The sequence below is a fragment of the Mauremys mutica genome, chromosome 2 (assembly GCF_020497125.1).
Source record: "Mauremys mutica isolate MM-2020 ecotype Southern chromosome 2, ASM2049712v1, whole genome shotgun sequence".
In the NCBI taxonomy this organism is placed as follows: Eukaryota; Metazoa; Chordata; order Testudines; family Geoemydidae; genus Mauremys; species Mauremys mutica.
Window position 1 is genome coordinate 292,850,598 of NC_059073.1, and position 12,882 is coordinate 292,863,479.

General features: G+C 51.9%; 1 protein-coding gene across 1 annotated transcript in view; it reads right to left on the reverse strand.

Moving 5' to 3' along the window:
* Window positions 1-10,613: 10,613 nt before the first annotated feature.
* SMARCC1 (SWI/SNF related, matrix associated, actin dependent regulator of chromatin subfamily c member 1) overlaps window positions 10,614-12,882 on the reverse strand; it is a 147,336-nt gene continuing 145,067 nt past the window's right edge. Inside the window, exon 28 of the mRNA XM_045004886.1 lies at window positions 10,614-12,714. Coding sequence (XP_044860821.1) covers window positions 12,626-12,714 — 89 coding nt within the window. The 3' untranslated portion in view covers window positions 10,614-12,625. The remainder of the gene's footprint in view (window positions 12,715-12,882) is intronic.

Consider the following 12,882-nt stretch of genomic DNA (forward strand, 5'->3'; position numbering starts at 1 on the left):
TACCAGCATTGCTCCCCCGGGGTCACCCTGAACTCCAGGCCTCTCCTTGCACCGCTACTACCCGAATACTGACTCGGCCTCCTAAACCACGGGGTCAAAAAGCTTGTCTGCTCCCCTATAAACGCCCCTTGCATGCGTCCACCGCTCCCTGGTTGGAGCGAAGAGGGAAGTTACCTGGCCACAGAACAAGCGGAGCATGGCCAGGTGCAGGGCAAGCTCCCTACCCCCGCCCATGCCTTCCCCTTGCCCAGGTGGGATCCTCTCAAGGGATGAGTTTGGTTTCTGCCGCCTTTCAGCCCTTGACTTGTGGCCACGACCAAGGGGCCCAGTTAGCACCACTTGTGATGGTGGTTTCCTGCGGGGGACAGCTGGGCACTGGCAGCCAGGCTGAGACCCATCCCGCTCATTTCACATGGTCTAGCACAGAGTCACAGAGGATACCAGCCCCTTTCGGTCTCCACCCAGCTCCTGGAGGTGGGAAGCGTCGGCTCCCATTGCCAGCCCCTTGAAAGCAGCCATCCCTCCCTTCTGCTTGGACAGCGGTGTTTTCCTGAGCGCAGTGAGGACTGAGACCCTACGTTTTTGATCCATGCCAGGCACGGTCAGCCTTGGTGCCCCATGTTGTACTGGGTGCATTTCCCATGGGGAGCGGAGAATTCAAGGGTGCTGGGGTTAATCTGACAGGAACGGAGCCCTAGAGGTGCCCCCAAAAGCCATCTCCTGGGGATCCCTTCAGCCCCATGCTCACCAGGGATGCTGAGCCATCCCGATTCCTCCGAGAGCCCCGTGGCCACGAACAAGGACACATCACCCCCGCTGGGGCTCTGAACGCCCCCAGGGGGGTCCTGTCACGCAGCACTTGCTGCAAACAAGCCCGGCTCTGTCTGCTTTGATGCCGGTTTTCACAAGGAGATTGAATGGGCTGCACCTGCTTAACATTCCCGGCGCTTCCGCCTGGGCGGGATGAATGCGCTCCCAGACTCCCGCGCACGTCTCGGAGCCGTTTCCAAGGGGACCAACCGAGAGGCCGCTCGGCCAGGCCTCAGGCTTGCTGCTGTGCCTGGGGGTGGGTAGAGAGGGTGGAGCGCTACAGCCGCTGGCTGCCTGGGAAAGGATCATCGCATGATTAGTGCAGAGCCCACTTCCAGCCCACCCCATACTGCCCTCCTGGAGCGCCCACACCATCACCGTGAGACGCAGCCTCTCCCGCTCTCCATCTTGGAGGCGTCTGGCCATGCAATGGGGGGGAGGGTGAGCCTTCCCTCCCCCCCCTTTGGAGATTGTAAACTCTTTGGGGCTGGGTCAGACTCGCAGTCTGGCCAATCCAGTGTCTTCGTCCAAGCCAGTGCCAGCTGCTCCAGAGGAAGGTGGGCAGAGGTGGGATTCTCCTCTCACTACATGGCTGTGCAGCACCATGAGTCCTGGATCCCAGCACTACCACAACACAGTGAATCAATACTGCCGTGGGGACGCTAAGGACAGAAGCGAGGGGCCATGGAGGAGCCATGCAGGGAACGCTCACCCACAGGACAGCACCATGCACCTGCCCCTCCCCAAGACCCTGCCCCAGTCACTTGCTCCTCTCCCCCCGTCGCTCGCTCGCTGGATAGTCTCAAGGAGCCTGGCTGCAATAGGAGGTGGCGCCAGCTGAGCAGCGGCTGGTGTGGGTTAATGGCCCAGCGCCTTCTCCTGCTCCGTGGTATCTGGGCTTTCGGGTCGGGTGCCATTTAGGGTTGCCGGGTGCCTGGTTTTCAACTGGAAAGTCTGGTTGAAAAGGGGACCTAGCAACCCTACATCACAACCGCACACAGAAGCCCGAACCCGGACAGGTGGCAACCCTACACGAGCTGCCAGCCAAGAATGTTCATTGGCGTCTCTCCCTCCCTTGTTTGTAGGGTCTGGATAAAAATACCCTGAGAACCGAAGTAGCACGACAGGTGCCGTCCTCCCATCCAGCAGATGCTGTCTGGCATCTGGGTGGGTAGCTCTTTGGGGTATGGGCCAGGTGTCCCCTGCAGTCTGGTCTGAAGCACCCGCTGAGCTTTGAGTTGTGCTGAAATACAACAGCACTCAGCAGTCCCCACGTTCATTGTTAGCGCGATTAATGCTGTGTATTACGGTAGCGCCCCTGGTACAGTTGCGGCCCTGTGGTGTTAGGGGCTGTACGGACAGACAGTGAGAGAGGGTCCCAGACCCAGAAGCGCACAGATTCAGAGGCAGGAACACAGGCTCTCGGGAACTTTCACTGCAAAAACACAGGGGCCGAGTGAGGTCAGGCGCCCACAGCGTTTGGCAGCCGCCCTGCGGGAGCTTTGCGGATCCCAGCAGTGCCTATACACAGGCGCTAGGCACTTAAGCAGCTTGGGGAGGGTAGCCCAAAGACCTGGCAGCTGCACTTCAAGACACGGGTCAGCAGGGGGACAGCAAGGAACCAGTGGGATGAACCGTGGTCACCGCTCACCAGTGGTCTAACTGTGGTTCAAAGTTTCTTTGCTACCTGCCATCACTACCACCCTGGGGAGGCTGGGAAACGTGGCCTCCGGTCAGAGCCAGGACCCTACGGCCAAGTCAGTACCAGGATCAGAACTCAGGGCTTCCCAAGTCCACACCCTGTGCTCCCACCATCACCCAGCCTGCCCACGGGGGCTCCAGCAGAACCCGGCTCGCTGCAGAGCGACGAGACAGCGCGTGATCCAGACAGCCCCACTTCCAGGCAAGGTCCCGGGGGAACCAGGCAACGAGTCCAGAGCAGTCTCCTCTATTAACAACGAGCACATTTAACGATCACCGCCTGCACGAAACGTCATCCCAGGCACCCTGCATCCCAAACCAGCAGCATCAGCCTCTAACCCGCTCTGAGCTTTTCCCACAAAGCACCTCCCCTCACTCTTGACCCAGTGGGAGGTGTGTGTGTGTGGGTGGGGGAGAAGCTCCATCTTTTCCAGCGTCTGATGCATTGACTCATCTCTATTCCTCTATCCCAGGGATCTCAGATTCTGTCTCTTCCCTGCTCCCAGCTCCCTCCTACGGACCCGGCACCCATCCTGTGTCTTCCCCTCCCCAACCCTACTGCCTCTTGCAGAGCCGCCGGGGAGTCTTGATCCCACAACTCTTTCCTACCTATGGGTTTATAGATCATAGATTCTTAGGGTTGGAAGGGACCTCAGGAGGTATCTAGTCCAACCCCCTGCTCAAAGCAGGACCAATCCCAACTAAATCCCCAAATGGCCCCCTCAAGGATTGAGCTTGCAACCCTGGGTTTAGCAGGCCGTGCTCAAACCACAGAGCTACTAGTGCCCATCCCCATAGCAGCTGAGACCGTGCCTCTTCTTAAAGGGACAGAGCACCGAGTCTTCCCCCCCCACTCCCAGCTCGATTCCAACAAGAGCCCTCAGTCAAAGGAGGGGAGGGGTTGGCCACACCCTAGCTCCTTCCTCTAGCTGTGGAGCCATGTTGTCCACACCCCGCCCCACCATCCATCCCTGGTGGCTGCCTCCTCTCTGAGGGCCTGCTGTCACCACAGGGACATGAGCCAGGCGGGCTCCATCCCCACCCCCAGCCCTTTGCTTTCCCCCATCCCCCCACGGACCCAGCCCTGAGCCCAGCCCTGGGACAGCCCAGGGGCAGCAAATGGAAATGGGGGTGGGGGGGACCCTGTAAGGGGGGCTGTGAGGGGCCACCCTGCTGAAGGGGAAATCCGGGGCCTGGTATGAGGCCAGCTCTAATGGCCGCTGCGACACCCCCAAGCCAGAAAGCACGGCAACCACAGGGGACTTCAGCTGGGGGGCAGTGGGAGATGGGGCCAGTCAGCTCGGAAGGGGAAGAGCAGCGATTCCTTAGAATAAATCCAGTAGCAGGAACAAAAGGCCCATCACAAGCACCCCTGCCCGGCCCCCTCCCTATTCGCCCCTCAGCACCCACCCCCTCACATGCGCCCACCCCTCCCTACTCAGCACCCACCCCCTCACCAGCCCCCTCCTTACTCCCTCCCTCCCTCCACCATGCCCCCTACTTACCCCCACCATGTCTCCTCCCTACTCACCCTTCAACACCCAGCCCCTCCCCCTCCTTACTCACCATCTCCGTTCCCTACTAATCCCCACCCCCTCACCATCCCCTTCCCTATTCACCCCCCATATCTCCCTACTCACTCTCCAACCCCTCACATGCCCCTCTCCTTACTCCCTGCCCACCCCCTCCCCCACCATGTCCCCCACTGCACCCTGACAGTCACAAATGGGGGAGGGATAGCTCAGTGGGTTGAGCATTGGCCTGCTAAACCCAGGGTTGTGAGTTCAATCCTTGAAGGGGCCACTTAGAGATCTGGGGCAAAAATTGGTCCTGCGATGAAGGCAGGGGACTGGGCTCAATGACCTTTCAAGGTCCCTTCCAGTTCAAGGAGATAGGATACCTCCATATTTAAAAAAAACAAACAAGAGTGTTGGGACAGGGCCCAATTAATTATGTATCAAATTAAAAACAATCAGGTACCCTGGACTGATTGGCTTAGTCACTTGGGTCCAGATTTTTAAAGGCAAGACCCCACTAGGTGCCTAAACCCCTTGGAACATGCAGCCCTTTTCCCTTTAATCGTGTACACACCTGCATCTTTTAAATGACCGGCTGCCAATCCAAGCTCTCTCACCTGCCACTGCAGAGTCCAGGCCCTGGGCCAGGGACATTGGCTCCAGCTCGCTGCAGAGCGGAGAGGCTCCTGATTAGATCTCAGGACAGCGCCGGGGAATTCAAAGGCAGCTTGGGATGAGCCAGTGTTCCTCTCGCTGCCCTGCGTCCCTTCGCTGGTGTGTGCACGTCGGGTGAAACGATGCTTATTGACAACACTCTAACCCTTCCAAGGGCAGGTATGTCCTTTGCTCCGTTATGAAAGACCTGGGTTCTACTGAGCTCTGCCGCAAGTGACCATGTGCAGTTAAATTACCTTGTTTATCACATTGTATGAACGTGATGGATGAAACTCCATTCAGTTCTGTCTCCAGCTCTCTCTAGCCCAGAGGGTCCAAGGGCCACATCTGGCCCATCCTGCCTGGCCCCTGACCGGGGAGGCTAGCCCCTGGCCCCTCCCCTGCTATTCCCCCTCCCCCGGAGCATCAGCTCGCCCTGTCGCCGGCGCAATGCTCTGGGTGGCAGGGCTGCTAGCACTTGCTGGGCAGTGCACCTGACCTGGTGCTCTGTGCTGCACGGTGGTGTGGCTGGCTCCAGCCGGGCGGCATGGCTGCCTGTCCTGGTGCTCTGGGAGGTGCCGTTGTAGCGCCGCCAGCACTCCAGGCAGCGCGGTAAGGGGGCAGGAGGGGGTTGGATAGAGGGCAGGGGAGTTTGGGGTGGTGGTCAGGGGGGTGGATGGGGGTCGGGGCGGTCAGAGGGCAGGGAACAAGGGGGGTGGATGGGGGGCAGTCAGGGGACAGGGAGTGGGGTGTGTGTGTGTGTGGATGGGGCAGGGGTCCCAGGGAGGCCGTCAGGGGACAAGAAGCAGGAGGGGTTAGATAAGGGGCAGGGCTGGGCCATGCCTGGCTGTTTGGGGAGGCACAGACTTCTCTAACCGACCTCCATACAATTTCGGAAACCTGATGTGGTCCTCAAGCCAAAAAATTTGCCCACCTCTGCTCTAGCCTATTTCCTATTAGATACCTGCAGGGTCCACAAGATGGCAGTCTGCCACCCGGAGTCCGTGAGTCTGCTGGATGTGTCCCTACCTGCCTGGCTCAATAAATCTAACCTGATTGTCTGCCCCACTGGGCTCCCCCCATGACTCATTTTCTGAGGAATCTGCCATATTCACAGCTCTCCAGAAGCTCGGAGAATTCCTGGCAGCGCTGAGATAGTAACTGTCCTTCCTCTGGTCCCTCCTGCTGTAGCTGCACCCTACCTAGAGTTCTCAGAGGTAGAAGCAGCCCACTTTGGGTTTGCTTGAACAGAATGCAAATAAAGCAATTGATCCTACTTACACATTTCCCTACATTGCTGAAAACCAAACCACAGTATCAGGCTAGTGCCTAACCACCCGCACAGTGAAGCTGATTAAACCAACGTAAATTGGAGTGAGCCGTCCGGTTTCTTTGGCCAAGATGAGCAAAATGCAGAGAGTGAGCCACCACCACCAGAGGGAATTCGATTAACATTTTCAGTTTTAATAAGATGAGGTGTCATCAAATAATGCTTACATTTCATCAGTGCCTTTTATCGCCAAGGATACACGATTTGTGCACACGAATCCCTTTACTGCTGAAACGCAGCCACGTCTAAGGTGGAAAATGGCAGATGTTTAACAGCTCAGGGCAAGGAGTGAATAGAATGCTGTATCCAATGGAAACTGCAGGGAATGCTTAGGTAGGCAGAATGTAATGTAAAGCCCTGGCTGGGATAATTGACTGGGGATTGGTCCTGCTTTGAGCAGGGGGTTGGACGAGATGACCTCCTGAGGTCTCTTCCAAGCCTGATATTCTATGATGGTATCTGGCTCAGACTGATGATAGCCCTTAACTCGTACAAAAACCGTCACAGAACCTTTAATGACTTCGAGTGTTCAGGACCTTGGATTTATGTTTCATCCAGATGATGGCACCTCCAGCTGTGCAATGCTATCTGGTACCATACGCTGCGGTACTGGTTGCACAATCAGACAGAAGAGTGCCCCCTCATGAGTCACTCGCTGCTCACATGCACCAGTGGATGTGCAGTCCCAGGGCGGAACTCTCCAGCCTGGATGCACTGGGACCGTTACAAAAATATGTCCCTAAAGTGGTGGCGGCGGCTAAGAGAAAAGATCAATAGAGTCATGGGAAGCAAAAACACAAAGTGTAAAACATGCTTTAGATGTTTTACTCACACCTTTTGCTCTAAAAAAAGCGTCTTTCATTTAAGGATTTCCAACCACTTAATGCCATTCTAAAGCCAGCACAAGCCCCCGAACCTGCTTCCCAAGCTGTGACAAAGCGGAAATTTTTTGTACTAGATTTATGATTCCTATGCATGCCTCAGTTTCCTTCCACACTGGGCCTGGCTATTGGGGGCAAGGTGGGGGAGAAGGATTAAGTCTACTCTCAGGGAAGAACAAGAGACACAGGTGGGCATGTGTCACCTAGCTGTCTGGGGCATTAATGAACAGGCTGGAAAAAACTGACCCAAAGCAACAGAGGATCCTCCGGCAAGACAAAGATGCTCCAACACCTGAAAAATCCACACCTAACAGCTGGAAACCCTGGCAGGCGGGACATGTGAACTGAGCTGGAGAACAAAGAGGAAAAGATGTCAGGTGACTAGAATAGCTGTCCTTTGGGTGGGGACAGGGGTTTAAGAGCTCTCGTCTGGGGGAGGGCAAAAGGACAAGAGAGGGAGCCAGAAATGAAGTCCATCACAGCTTGGTTGGCTCATCATAGCACTGTTTTGACTAGGATGGACTAGGGTTAACTTCTGCCTCTCTTTGCCAACCTAAAGACTTTCAGATTCTGTAGCCAGGTGCTTAATAAATTGTGACCTTGTTTGGAAAGGCTGCCTGTGTTGCTGCAAGTATTCCCTGAGCGCGTTGCGCCCTGAAGGAAGACAGTACAAGCCTCCCGCAAGACTCTGGCTGGGCTGGATTCACTGCAGTGAACCATGGAGAGAGAAAGATCACTGGGGCTGAAGGCCCAGTCTTGGAATCTTGTCAGCCATGTGCCTGCCCCTTGGACCTGTGGGGGTCTTTGGGGCCTGGCACATTAACGGGGTCACTCCCAATAAACTGGTTACAGGCTGAGGCATAGACCACATCCTGTGACTCCATGACACGAGACACTTGTGCCATTCTATAAACTGGCAGGCTGAGTACCAAGGTCTCCTGACTCCTAGCCCTGGCCTGCAACTCCAAGACCATCCTTCCTCACTATAGATATGAGTTGGAGCATGATTCTTTACCATCATTCTTACAAAGTTGGGCAAGGTCAACCTTATAATAGTATTATATATTATAGTTCTTATACAGCACTTTTCATCCCTGGATCTCAAAGTGCTGAACAAAGAGGGTCGGTATCATCACCCCCATTTTACAGATGGGGAAACTGAGGTAGAGGAATGAAATTACTTGCCCAAGGTCACCCAGCAGGGCAGTGGCAGAGACGGGAATAGAACCCAGGTCTCCTGAATGACAGCACAGTGCTCTATCCACTAGGCAATTCCACTTTCCATGGCAATACAATAGTGTCCTGAGTGTTGGATCTGGTGCAATGCACAGCATAGACATGGCCATACCTGGCTCGTCTATCCCGACCAAGGGAACAGGGCTAGAATCCTGCTAGGAACAAAAGTGATTTGGGAACACAGCAGTTAGCACAATTTTGTCATTAGCACAGATAAGGCCCTAGTATCCAGTGCACACTACCTCCATTTTGAGAGGAACCACAGGAGCTTTGCAAAAATCAGCAACTCAATTATCTAAACATTTCCCAGGAGAGATGCTGAAGTGACCTCTCAGTGAATGGATTGCCCAGGCGACAGGGAGATCCCCTATTCAACATCCCACTGGCAGAGGATTCACAGAGCCTTTGAAAAGGCTCCCTGAACTGTGACCCCCAGGGGTCTCCCTGAAAGGGAAATTTCTATGCATGCTGCACACACAGCTGGGAGGGAGACGGCACAGACAATGAATGACACTGTTCCTAGAAAGCCGGGCAGGGATTGGATTTGGAATAGCCAAGCCATTCACAACTCACTCTGAATCCCAGATCAGAGAGAATGCCCCCGGATCTCCATTTTGCTCAACAGTGTGTTGTTTGTAGTGCAGTAATGTGATATTTAAATTCAAGGGTATTTATTAGTCCACTGGATGAGCTTTGATGCCCCGCATCATAGGGTTGCTCCAACTTAGAAGGGAGAGGCACTCCCGTTACACTTATCACAAACCTAAATCAGCAGCAGGGAGTTTAAAGGAACTGAGTATCCAGCACTGCTAATGCCCCACCAACCTCTTCTGAAGCGGTTTCCAATGATCAGGGATTGGGGAAAGGAAGGATGAACGAACCTCACTATTCCAGTAAAACAGCTTTATAAGCAAACTTCACTCATCTATCGCTCAGCCCCTAAAAGCAGGACAGCAGAGAAACCTGTGTGGCAAGTTAAGAACACTGGACTTGCCTAGGGTGACCAGATGTCCCGATTTTACAGGGACATTTTTCTTATATAGGCTCCTTATATACCCCACCACCTCCTGTCCTGATTTTTCACACTTGCTGTCTAGTCACCCTAGACTTGCCAGACTAGATCAGAGCAGTGTGCCCATCTCGTTCAGTATCCAGCCCTTTACCAGTACCAAATGCTTCAGGGGAAGGTGGAAAATACCCATGATGGTGTAACCTGCCAGTAGGGGAAGTTTCTTTCCAACTCCTTTAGGCACTGAATTGGTTTCTATCCCAACTATGGAGATTCTCATTTAGCCTAATGAGCTCTTGGTCTCAATGACTTCTTATGGGCAGTGAGTTCCACAGGTTAATTATGCTTTGTGTAAAAGGTTTTATAGCTATTTTAAATGAGGTGCCTTTCAGTTGAATGTTTTTTGTTTTATGAGGTGGTAAATTGGAGTCAATTTATGGTCTCTGTACCAGTCATTATTGTGTACATCTCATGTCCTCCCTTATGTCTTCACTCTAAGCAGTCCCAGTCAGTTCAATCTCTCTCCTGCATTCGAATCCCCTTCCATTTGACAAGCTGTAACAGATTAGAAGTGGCAAGCTCCGAAGTATCACAAAAGGATATAAACATGGTGGTACCATCAGCATCAGAGGTCTGATCCTGTGAGGGCTTCGTGTGATGGCTTCAGCAGAGTTTGGATGAGGCCACACTTCTCTTTATCCAATCTTCCTACGTATTTTACTGTGACTGAGCATCTTTTCACTTCTGTAGCACCTTCTATCACAGGATCTCCGAGTGCCTGGCACACTGTGGATGCTATACAACAACAAAGTACACTAAGACTCAGGATAACAGTGAGGCAGGTGGTATCCTTATTTTCCAGAAAAAAAAACGGAGACAGGTCAGTTAAGTGACTTGACTCAGGTCCCCGAGTTCTCTTCCTAATGTGGCAAAGTAAGGAGGAGAACCCATATACGATTACCAGTCCTACAGCTTAACCACAACATGATCCTTCCTGGCAACCATAAAACTCTGTAGGGAGGGACAAAATTGGTACATTAAAGTGAAACAGTCAAAAGAGAAGGAGATGACCTTCAGATCCACTCTGGAATTGGAAGAAGGGTGACTTGGCCAAGTTCACATAGTAGGTGAGTGAAAGAGCTGGGAACAGAACTTGGAAATCCTGCCGATCAGACCCAGGCTTTAATCTATCATGGTGTGTGGCTTGATTTCACCACTTCCATTAAATGTTGATTATCTGATGCCTGGGTATGTAAAACACTCATTAATACACAGAAATAAATCAGATGCATTGGAAAGGGCCCTTCCTCCCTTATCTGAATGACTTTGATGTTCCCCATCTCAACTGGGTAACAAGCTTAGACTTGTATATACTTAGCTGTAGCCAATGCATTATCTGAAAACAATTCGATACCCACATCTCAGAATATTGCGCACGAGAATTTACTTCAACTCCCCACAGATTTGCAAAACAGTTTTGTACAAAAACCATGTTTTTTATTTCACAAAATTGGGTGGCTGTGTTGCAGGAATAAAACCGGCCCTATACAGAGGATCAGATGAAAAAGTCGCCACATGTATTTATACAGAAACACAACAGCGTTAAGAATTCAGGTACTTTGTAGGATCATCACTAGTACAGTAAAAAATAGTCTCCATCTGGATCCTTTAAATTTGAAATTGATCACACTAAAAACAACCTGAGGTTATTCTAAACTGGACCATGGCCTGAACCAGAATTCCATGCTCGCTCCAAAGACCCTGGAGGGAAAGGTAACATGTGGAATGGATTTCTTTTATGAAAGGTGGGGGAGGAGAGGTCCTGACCGTTCTTTGCTAGGCACTGCAGATTCTTGGAGCTTGACAATGGGAAAGTGTTATTCCTATACACTGGAAGTAACAAGGCCAAGTACAATTGTATGAGCATGGAGTTGATGTGCAGACAGCCCAAAAATGGTTACTTCACATATGTGCGCAAATTGTCAGGGTCTGGAAAGTTCAACTATTAACATTTCGAGGCATCAAGCACTTGAGTGCTCTTCAAGGCAAATCTGTATTTGTTCTACTTTATGAAATAGCATTGTGGGTTTCAGATCCTCCACCCCACTAGTGAAACAGCTGTGGTCAAGCTTTAAAACAAACAGCCCATCTTACACTCCTGATTACAGAGATCCACCCCTGAATGATCCTAAGTGCGTTGGTGAGGACGCTTGTCAGAAAGCTCTCTGGAAGGAGAGGGTCTGAACCACATAGAGGATGTGAACCATGCAGTCACTAATGATGAGGGCAAGGAACAGCATTTGGCAGTCCAAACTCAATCCATATTAGTGGCATTGTGTTGGCCTTCTCAATCGCCCCTAATCATGGAGCGTGCTTGGAGTCAACTGCCAAAGCTGTTCCCCCACTGCCCTACAAAGAATGGAATGATAAAGCTCAGCAAGTGGAGGGTGAAGTGTGAACCGAGGAGCGAGTGTTCTCCCACCTCCAATCCCAGTCCAGAAAGGAAAAGTACCACGTTCGCTGAATTCTGCCCAGCCCGGCTGACTGCAAGAGGTAGTTCTGGCGTTCACACCCCCAGCCATCCCAACACAATCCCATACACTAGCACTTCATTGCTATCTACTATTTTTTTTTTTTAAGTTCAATTTTAAAAGAAAAAAGTATATGCTCCAAAAAGAGAGGGACTAAAATTTGTTTTATTCCTCAGTTGGCTACTGTACCGAACTACCCAGAAGGAAGAGGATTCAACTACAAACTTCCCCTCCTTCCAATTAAACACAAAATAAAATATAAACTGGAGCAATAAAGCTCAGACAGAGTGGTTTGATTCTAACTGATTCACTCCTGGCTCTATTCACATCGGATCAATATTTTCTTTAATAAGTTAGCAAGGCAGCCTTGGGGCTCAGCTATTGCCCTTAATGAATACGGTCAGAATTAACAAAGCTTCCGCTCCGAGGCAGTGGAAGGAGAACTCCTCCCTCACTCTCTCTTATGTGCTCAAGCCACTGGTTGTTCTATTTGCTCTTGATGCCTTGCACACGGCACAGTAGATTACACCTCAGAGACTATGGATGGAACCCACCACCTACTACAGCCTAATATTCAGTTATGCCTCCAACCCAAAAGCCCCTCCCTGTCTCTAAAGAGAATCCAAAGATTAATCAGCAGAAGCAGCAAGATAAAGGAAAACCAGCGCAGAGCACTCATTCCATAGGGTAAACAGACAAACGTGTGAAGGATGTCCTGCCAGCAACATGAAGGTAACATGACTACTGCTCAATGTGTTCAGCGTAAGAGCTCCCCAAAGGAGTACAGCCAAATAATGCCAGACTATAAAGTCGGTGAGAGGGGAGGAGGTGCAGGCAGGCTGACAGGAGACCAAACCCCCCTGAAAGGAACAGAAGGAAACTGAGGAAATCCATTTTTGGTCGCCACTATCTTGGTTCTAGGGATCAGCTCTAGAACTTGGTTGTTGCTGGATGAGTTAGGGAGCTGCTGAGGCCGGTGTTGTTCCCGCTGTAGGTGGAGTCACCCCGTCAGCTGGTGGTGGCGGCTGCTGCGATGGAGGGGGATCTGCAAATACAGTGGAGAGTAGCATGTGAGCACCAGAACCAGATGAGGTAGAAAAGTTAATCACGAGGTTTAAATGATGCATAAGCTGAGCTATTTCCTTACGAAATCCATCTATGGATAGCAATGACACATGGCTTCCAAAGGGAAATGGAGGAGGGCCTAGCACTG